General features: G+C 47.7%; 1 protein-coding gene across 2 annotated transcripts in view; it reads right to left on the bottom strand.

Moving 5' to 3' along the window:
• Atp8a2 (ATPase phospholipid transporting 8A2) overlaps window positions 1-8,751 on the bottom strand; it is a 574,910-nt gene extending 566,159 nt beyond the window's left edge. Inside the window, exon 1 of one of the 2 annotated variants that reach the window (XM_036199222.1) lies at window positions 8,467-8,751. Coding sequence is in view for 1 of the 2 variants with exons in the window: in XM_036199220.1 (XP_036055113.1) it covers window positions 8,005-8,080 (76 nt within the window). In the remaining variant the exon portion in view is untranslated. Of the gene's footprint in view, window positions 1-8,004; window positions 8,390-8,466 lie in introns of those variants that run through there. The other variant, XM_036199220.1, reaches the window with a different exon arrangement.
• Window positions 8,752-10,195: the final 1,444 nt, after the last annotated feature.

The raw sequence follows: 10,195 nt of genomic DNA on the forward strand, positions 1-10,195 counted from the left end.
AGAAAGTATTATGAGTAATGCATGACCAATACATGAATGATGAATAACTTTCATATATATACATATGATATATATCATAATATATACATATGTGTATTATGTGTGTATATATCATAATATATACATGTGTATGTATATGTATGTGTGTGTGTGTGTGAGTGTGTGTGTGTGTATGTGTGTATATATTGCTGTGTAGACTAGGCTGGATGGAGCTCACAGAGATCCATTTGCTTCTGCTTCCTGAGTGCTGGGATTAAAGGTGTAGGCCACCATGCCCCACAAATTTCCTTTCTCTACTAAGTCCTGGAAATCAGTATGTATTTCACAGTACAGTACAGCTCTGTTCTGACTCACCATAAGTCAGCCCAGCATAGCTAGTTGGCAGACATCTACAAAGTCACCTTCATCTTTGACCATCTGTGACAATGGTCTGCAAAGCATTGCTTACCATACACATGACATCTTGTCCTTCCCCAAACACAATATAACACACATGAAGTAAGGCCAGTGAGACGGCTTGGCAGGTAAAGGGTGTTTGCTGACAAGTCTGATGGCCTACGTTCAATCTCACCCACATGGTGGAGAGAGAACCTACTTCTGCAAATTGTTCAACTTTCATAGTGTGCCATGGCAAGTACAAGAGCACACAGAGAGGCGGGGGGGGGGGGGGGGGGAGAGAGATTCCCCACAAACACGTTTTTTAAAAATAAGACAACATCCGACAAGTGCAGTGCAAACACCACTGATCTAGTTCGCTTCTCTGTAGTTTCGATAAAACACTGACTAAAAGTAACTTGGGGATAGAAGGGTTATTTGATTTATGCATCCCAATCACAATCCACCCTAGAGGGAAGTCAAGGCAGGAATCCAAACAAGAACAGAGGCAGGAATCACGGGGAAAGCTGCTTCCCGGACCGTTCTCTATGACTTGCTCAGATTGCTTTTCTTCTTTCTCTACTCCGCTCTCTTTCTCTCTCTTTTTGTAAATTATTATTTGTGTATCTGTGTTGTTGTTTGTTTATTCTTGATCTTTGATCTGTTGGGGGGCCCGCCACCCAGCTCCCAAATAAATCACACACAGAAGCTTATTCTTAATTATGAATGCCCAGCCTTATTTTGGCTTACTTCTTGCCAGCTTTCCTTAACTTTAAATTATCCCATCTACTTCTTGCCTAGGACTTTTCCCGTCCTCTTACTTCTGTAAATGTTACTCTTACTCCGTGGCTTACTGGTTGTGTAGCTGGGTGGCTGGTCCCTGATGTCCCTCCCGTTCTCTGGGCCCTCTTTTTCCTCCCTTCTCCCAGATTTGTCCTCTATAGATTCTCCCTGCCTGCCAGCCCCGCCTATCCTTTCTCCTGCCTTGCTATTGGCCATTCAGTTCTTTATTAGACCATCAGATGTTTTAAACAGGCAACAGTATCACAGCTTCATGGAGTTAAACAAACACAACATAAACAAAAGTAGCACACCTTAAAGTAATATTCTACTACATATCTGGGTGTTTTGCCTGCATGTGTGTCTGTGCATTATACGCATGCAGTACCTGCAGAGGCCAGAGGAGCTCCTCAGAACTAGAGTTACAGACTGCTGTCAGCTGCCATGTGGGTGCTGGGAATCAAATCCGGGTCCTCTGGAAGAGCAGCCCGTGCACTTAACTGCTGAGCCATGGCTCCAACTCCTCAGCTTGCTTTCTTATATAGCCCAGGACCACCTGCCCAGGGATAGCACTACTAGAATGGGCTGGGCCCTCCCCCATCAATCATTAATCAAGAAAATATCTCACAGGCATGTTTATAGCCACATTGGTGGAGATGATATTTTAATTTGAAGTTCCCTCTTCCAGATACATTTAGGTTCTGTCAGGTTGAGCAAACTAAGAGCACCACCACTTCTCATGAAGAGGAAAAGCTTCTCCCCTCCCCATCCCCCACCCCACTGGTTCCACCACCAAAGCAAACAGTCATAAAGATAGAGAACGATAAAGCAAACATTTAGTGTTTGCCATTAAGCATTTGCCAAGACACGACCTAACTCTGTACTTCATTTACAGTCTCCATTCATCTCCAGTGTTTGCATCTAGCCTAGTTTATTCTTCCTGGGAGATCCTACGCACCTACTTGCCCATATTGATGTGTTCCCTTTGAGAAACTCTGCCTAAACCCTACCACCAGAAAAGGAGACCATGGAAGAGTTAAACAGAGTTGAAGAAATGTATTTCCAAGCATCTGGAAAGAGTAACAAGGAAGATGAATTCGGAGCACATAAGCTTAGGTTGTGTTCCGGCAGAAAAGAACAGCACAGTCATTTGGGGCAGCAGCGTACAGGCTGGGGCACAGCACAAATGACTCTGTAGTCAACCCTAAGCAAACTGCTTGGCTAAAGCCCAGCTGCTGGGCAGGTCCCCTGGGACTCTAAAGAAGGGACTATCATTTAACTTGTTTGTTATAGAGACAGTAACCACTACTGTGGAGTTTGAAGGCAAAAATTCCAGAGTTTTAAAATCAAGATTTGCATGCTTGGTGCATTAGGATAAAGAAAGTAAAAAGAAAATTGAAAAGGTCTTAAATGGGGATAATGGTTGTGTGGCTAAGCTAGAAATAGCTGAGAGGAAGCCCAGTCCCTCACTAACTGGATAACAGCAGACCAGCCACTCTTGTGTCCTCTGACTATGAAGGAACAGCTCCTTGCCACTAAGGTACCAAGATCTGATACCAGCACCTGCCTTTGAACGTGGTCTCTGCAGTGAGACCCTGTGGGGCAAAAGTGCTCCCTCCAAGGAGTCATTTGCTGCCCCCAGGTTTCTGGACAATCAATCTCGGTGACGTGCTTGAAACATTGACAGTAATCCCGGGGACCCTCTGCCTCTGGCTGACATGGTGTCTCCGGAGATGAAGAGCAAGCTATGCTCAGACGCTCCCTGGAAACATCAGAAATGAACACATGCTTGTTACCCAACAAACAATAACGCAAATGCAGGGAACTACTTTCCAAATGCAAAATCTCTGAATCAAAATGAGTGAAGATTAAGTCACATTTTTAGGATGAACTATGACACATCCTTTTTTTTTTTTTTTTTTTTTTTTTTTAAACTAATCCTTCAGTGCCAGGAGCGCCAACACACAAACAGGACAGAGGTGTGTGGTGGTAGGCTGGCGTAATGAGCCCTCCACCACACCGCTTGTGAATGGACAGCATCACATGTGCATGTTTGTTCTATTTTATAAAACAAGTTGTTGACACAAGCTCTCACTTAATTGCCCACATTGTCCCAAATCAGGCTCAGGTGATCTACATGCCTCACCCTTCCAGGCAGCTGGGACACGAGTGTGAGCCAGACCTGACTGCACTCTCACAGACACATCTATGTCCATATCCTGGGGGGGGCACATGGATATGACTGTCTTCACCTTGTTGCGGCTCAATGCCACAAGGCAGATTATGCATTGTGTCTGCCCTTGACAATGATATGGAGAAACTACCGGAGTATGAATGTGAGCTCACTTTTATTTTTAGCCCTTCTTAGTGGTTGTTAACATTTCCCTGAGCACTTTCCCTGGCCTAATAGGATGTAAGTAACATCTCGTCTTGGTGTGCTATTGACTAGGGGTTATATTTAGCAACTCTAAAAGACTCCAGGGGAGAGACCCCTCTTCAGAGGAGCTGTCTGAACATCCTCACATAAACCATCCCAAGGTCCTAAAAGAACAACTTTAATGTAATCCATTTGTCTAGATGACACCTCCATCAGATGAGGTTTAAGACAAAGCAGCCATTGTAAAAGTGAATTAATTATTAATCAACTGAAGCCATCAAATGAAGGGCATCGTAGCCGCCTGCAGACATGAAAGATAAGACAGTGTAGGGAAGTGACAACTGTCAGCCACTGGAGAATGGCCTTGTAGGGACAGTGACAATCCAGCCACTAGAGAATGGCCAGTGTAGGGACAGTGACAATCCAGCCACTAGAGAATGGACAGCGCAGGATCTGGGTAGCTGGTGAGTGGATTTCTGCATGGAAACCCTAGAAATGCCTCTGCAGTCACATCCCTGAGTAGAGTGTCATTAGCTCTAGAGGGGGAAATACAACAGTTGAAGATGTTGCCTCTTCTGCTACCACATGGAATGAGGATCTAGGTAGAGGAGTCTGCCCCGGGTTACAATGGGCAACCTAAGGACTAGCGACACTGTTGAACTTGATTGTGCATCCAGCAATTAGTATATGCACAGCTGTGCTATGTGAAACACACACACACACACACACACACACACACACACACACACACATCACTGACACAAACTCTTGGGGGGGGTGTAAACTCTTTCTTTATATCCTCATTCTAAAATGTAAATAAAGAAATGGCCCATAGGAAGTAGAAGACAAAGCCGAAGTTTGAATCCACTTCTCTCTAAACCTACAATCTGTTTTGTTTTTTTTTTAAGGATTTATTTATTTATTATGTATACAGTGAGTGTTCAGCTTGCAGGCCAGAAGAGGGCACCAGATCTCTCATTGCAGATGGTTATGAGCCACCATGTGGTTGCTGGGAATTGAACTCAGGACCTCTGGAAGAACAGCCAGCGCTCTTAACCTCTGAGCCATCTCTCCAGCCCCAATCTGGTATTTTACCCCCAACATACACTGTCTCCAAAAACTCCCAAACATAATCTAGATCTCCAGGTGAAGTACAAAATTACAGAGATGGGTCAAGTCTGTGTGTAGAGTGCCCACTGGATAGTGCAGGAAATAGAAGCAAGGGAAATTAGACCTGTGTCTGTCCTGTTTCCTACCAAGGAAGAAGAAAGCATCTGAAATGAGCAAATGAACATGCCCTGTTCAGATTGGAACTGCCCCTGAACCACACCCGCTCTGTGGGCCTTGGAAATTAGTTGCTTCTGCTGGAAATTAACCGGCTGCTCTGAAATAGTTTGCTGTAAAGTGAAAGGATTAAACCACTTCAGGGCCATCTTCCGGCTCTTATATTCTATCAGAGCTTCTGGTATCTTCATCCCTTCCTTTACAACTCGGGGTAGGTAGTTACAGGGGATGTAACAAGAAAACTAGGTCCACACAGGAGCCCATTTAAAAATAAAAACCAAAAAAAAAAAAAAAAAAAAAACAAAAGTCACCTTGCTGATCAGAAGAGGCCAGGGGATCGGAAAGTATTGGGTAAAGAAGTTGGAACATACCTGCAAGGGCATTTTCAGTAGGACTTGTAGCCATCTAGGTCCTGTGTTTACTAATCTAATTAAAGGCAAAGGCACTGTGCTTAGTGCCTGCCTGCTCTTTATTGCCAATCAATTTCATGACGCCAAATCCAGCATCTAAAGGAGAGGAAAGAAGCTTCTACCCTAGAGAACGTGAGTGTTGTAAGTCCCCAGAGAATAGCTCCTCTTCCTTTCTGGCCTCACTCCCCCACCGCCACTGCCTGTACACCTGTACACACGTACATGCTTCACTTCCCTGCTCGACTGTGTACACTGCCTGTGCATGTAGCTTCCAGGCTGGGTACGAGTTGAGAGCACCAACAGTGTGCTTTGTACTCATCCCTAGACCTTGGGCTCTCTTCGGAAAGCACCTATCCCATCCCGGGCTCCATCCATCTCCAGAGTCCTGAAGCGTCTGGCACACAGAAGGTGGCCAATATATATCCAGCCCGTCGTGGTCAACTAACTGGTCTTTGGATCCCTATCATTTGGTAAACTGCAGAAAGGAATGGACAAAGGTACAACAGGACACCCAGAGTGAGATGGGAGTCCCAAGGGACATTCACCAGAAATAACGATCCTGGAACCGCTTTACTGAACAGTTGACTGACTGGTTGGCACCCGGTCCTGAAGGAACTGGGAGCCATCAGACCTACTCTGCTAGTTTGAACTAAATGAGAAGCGGCAGGCTTCTTCAAAAATCACACATCACTAATATTTTATGGGAGTAGGCGATTGTCAGGCCCTTTGCTCAGGTATCCACCCCGACCTCCCTCTTGCCTATCCATGATTTATGTGCTCTAAACACACATTTGTAAAGTCACACATTTTATCTTCTGCACCCCACACCTGTCATCAGCAAGGTCCCAAAGCCCTACACTTTCAGAAACTCCTAAACCTTTTTCTCTAAACTGCTGTGCTCTGAACCCTGCTCCTCACTGATGCTCACACCACAGACCATTGAGAAGCCCCTGGCTGAGTGTTCATACAATTGAACTGTTGGGTGGTGCAGTCAGTCTTCAAAGCATCCTCCCCTTGAACTTGCTCTCTACAGCTACCACTCCATTTGCTTTTCCCTCCATTTTCTGCAAAATTTACCCGTTATCAACTCCTGTCTTCTGATCCTCTCTTGCACCCGCTCTAATGACTATTTCTCCCCACAGTTATACAACAGTAGCTCTTCCAAGGTCATCAGTGATCTCCACAGATGAAGCCAAGCATCAATGCCCAGATTCTTTGAGGAGCTCTTGGCGGCATTCCTGACTCCCCGGGGTTCCATGCATCCTGTTCCAATCGCTTTCTGTTCCCCTAATCCCCTCCACCTTGAATGCTCAGGACACCTTCAGATTCCTCTGGTATTAGTTATATAATTTGGGGGGACCCAGTGAAAAGCTTGATGGTGTGTACCTGTGCAGAAATCAAGCTTAATACGAGCAGAAGACTAAAGCAGGGCTCTTCTGGAAGGAGGTCCCGTGCACCTACAGTGAGGTACCCATTGAGGCATCCTGGGAAGCACTCTGAAATTTAGACATCTGGCCAATCTCCACTAAACATCCCCACTAGGCTCTCCAGCAGGCATTGCAGATGTGATCTGATCAAAACTCAAATCTCTCATTCTCCCTTCTTCCCAAAGGAGCCAGAGTTCTGTACCCTCCCCATCAGAGAGCGCTTCTTTCTTCACAAGCATACACTTCCTTTCCTTTGCTGGTACCTAGGCTGCCCCTCTGACTGCTCCCTGATGCCCCTGGAGTTCCCCACCTTATAGTCTTGATGTGTTGCCTAGTGACTCTTTCAGGAAAGGATTCTGCTCAAAATGAATGTGACATGTCCTGATACTACCCAACTTTAACAAACACTAGTTAGAATGGTTTTCTTCTCCCTCACTTTGCTCAACAGTGAAAACGTAAAGGTCATTTATTCTTATACGACTATTATCTCAAAACAGACAAAACTACAAACGGTAAACAAGGAACCTCAACTCCAAACCCAAACCTTGAACCCTCTTCATCAAAGATCTACCCAGACTCCTTTCAAGAAGGCCTGAAATGCAAGACAGGGCATCATTTTGGAGGTTTCCCCTCCAGTTTTGCATTATTTAAGCGTCTAGGTCACCTATCATGTGCCATAGCCACAGAGCATTGGGTGTACCTGGTCATGTTCCCTAAGTGCATTATACAACAAAAACATCTAAGAAGAAGCTGCATTTCCAATCCCACCCAAGCCCCTGACAGTGCGAGTTCATGAATGCAATCATGTCTGCAAGGCTTGTCTCCTATGCAATGGAATCCTGAGCCTCTCTGTCCTTAGTGTAAGCCTGAGCACTTCGGCCCCAGGTGGTGAAAACACTCTTAGTGACCTTTTGCTTCCCTTACGTCTCCGTAGAAGATAACACATTCCGCATTGCAAGCAGACAGCCTGGGAGGCCAGAAGTCCTCCCAGTGACCAAACTGCCCACCAGGACTGGGGACAGGGCAGAAAACGGCTGCTCGGGTCCTTTCCAGCATGCGCATCACTACGTAGGGGCACAGGAACCTGCACGCACACTCACACAGACACTAGCACACGCACAGATGAATACACAACTGTGCCAGGGGCCTGAGAGTTCTCACACTTTCCGCTCCCGCAGGAGGCCTTAGGGCCGGGTGGGTGCAAGGTCGTCCAGCCAGGGGGCAGTAGGGCGTGGCATCCAGAGTCCCCGCAGCCCCCGGCGCCCGGAGGAGGGGACAGAGCGAAGGGCGGAGCAGTGTCTCCCAGCTAAGGGCGCCGCCCCCGCCCCAGTGGCCCACCCTTCCCGCTCACCCACTGACGCGCCGATCCTCGCCCTCCGAGGCAACGACATCTTAAAAGCCTGGTCCAGGCCGGAGCCGTTCAGCATCGCGCGTGGCTGGCAGGCTGGGCGGCCAGGGGCGAGCGGTAGCGCCTGGGAGCAGGGCTGGGCTCCAGGGCCACAGCGCCAGGGCCATGGGCGAGCGGGCCTAGGGCTGAGCGAGCGCCGCGGGCCGCCCCAAGTCTATGCCCGCAGCCTGGAGGCTGCGCCGACCGCGCCTCCCGCACCGCAGCGGCCAATGCGGCGGCGCCCGGAACGCCGCGGCGGCCTCGCTGGCCCGGCAACGCGGGGGCGGGGGCCCGCAGGAGGCTGCGCCGCCAGTCCGAGTCCTGGCAGGAGGTGCGGGCGGCGCGGGCAGGGCTGCGGGGCTGGGTGCGGGCTCCGGGAGAGGATGGGCGCACCTAGGCGGCTCTGGGCCTCAGCAAGTTCACTACCTTATCTCCCTGCCTGTCACTTGTGCGGTGCAGCCCTGGGTCCTCCGACTCCTTCCCTTTTCCTTAGCAGCTTCTCTTCTGTTGCAGCCAGCCGGAGGGGGTCTTCATGGGTCCTTTGCGCAGAACAGGAATCTCCACGCTGGCACCTGAAACTCAGAAAAGAGCTGGGTCTGCAGCCCCTGTCCTCCACGGCTTATCACGGTCGTGAAACCTCCAGAATGCTCTAAGGGGCACCCACCACACACATCCACGCCCACGACACACGCAGTGCACCTTCTACATGCAAACAAATCCATTGAGAGGTAAGGGGTGACTGGCCCAAGGTCATTCGACCTGCTTTTGTTTGATTTCTCCCTTCTCTTAATGTTTAAACTGAGTCCTTCTGAGCACAGTTCCATGGGATTAGTGAGGAAGAAGCCAGCTAAATCTTTACTGTGTCTGATGAAATCTTGACCTTAAACCAAACAACAACAACAACAACAACAACAAAACCCCGGCCAATCTGAGTCTGCTCCTGCACTTGCAGAAGTAAGTGATCATTACCTTTCCTTTTACATAAAATGGGGGCGTCTCTGAGACGCAGGGGGCTGCAGAGAGATGAGCCATAGGAGGTAGGAAAGCAGTTGGCTGACACGACTCAGTAGCAAGTGGGTTCAAACTTCCGGAGTCTGACCGAAGCAAGTGGTTTATTTTAGGCATATTTTAGGCACAGCACAATTTGGTGAAAACTGCTGGTGTTAACTCAGTCCCGCGTGCCCAACAAAGCATATGTAAATCTCCTGAAGACACAAAGCTAAATACAGATCAGACGTGACTACATGGAAACTTTCCGTAAAGTCCGTAAAGGTAAGTTCTAAAGACTGACTGAGAAAACCAAGTTTATGATAAGGGTCCCTGGAAGGGTCTGGTCCTGGAAAAGTCTCTAGCCACAGAGATAGGGTAAAAGGTCACACAGGCTGGGAAGCACGTCTGGCCTTCTGGGCAATAACAGGTGTTACATTCCTTCTCTTGAAGAAACAGCCCTGTGTGCTTAACATCCCAGGTTCCCCAAGTGCTTATCTGTGAGCACAAAGACCTTGGTGCCTCAATAAAGCACACCTCTGGCCCTCAGAGTAAACACTATTTCTTCAGCAGGAAAGTCCAAGAGCGAAATGTCTCAGATGTTGAGCTGAGGCTCAGGGTGCCAGTGAGTCTCCCAGGCTGTGGGGGATGCTTACAAAGTTTAGGCTGATCTTTGCACAGAAGCTGTAAAAATGGACCACAAATGGTCCCATACACCTTCTGTGATAATGCCTTGCAGGATAAGCAAAATGTTGAAAGGGACTTGAAGGAAAACTTATTTATTTGTTATTATGCCCCAAACAGGAAAAAAAAAAGCCATAAATAAATGACAGCAACAAAAAATAGATATTGGTTATTTTTAATTGTCCTTTGATTTCACAGAATCACAGCATAAAATGAGTTTATTGCTCCTGCCTCTTTAGGTACTTTCTCCAGTAAACAAACTGGCCAAGAGCTCTGGAGAAGTGTGATGGGTGGTGGTATAGAAGAGTCTTACTGTGCTGGAGCTGGCTTGGAACTGGTAATAATCCTCCTGCTTCAGCCTCCCAAGTGTGGGGATTAGAGGCGTGAGCACCATGTAGGTTTGCAAGGGCAATAGAAGAATATTGCACTTATCTCCATGGTTGACTCCCCTCACTGCCTTTTACAAAGTTGGAAAGATTAGGCT

The sequence above is a fragment of the Onychomys torridus genome, chromosome 9 (assembly GCF_903995425.1).
Source record: "Onychomys torridus chromosome 9, mOncTor1.1, whole genome shotgun sequence".
NCBI classification, from domain to species: domain Eukaryota; kingdom Metazoa; phylum Chordata; class Mammalia; order Rodentia; family Cricetidae; genus Onychomys; species Onychomys torridus.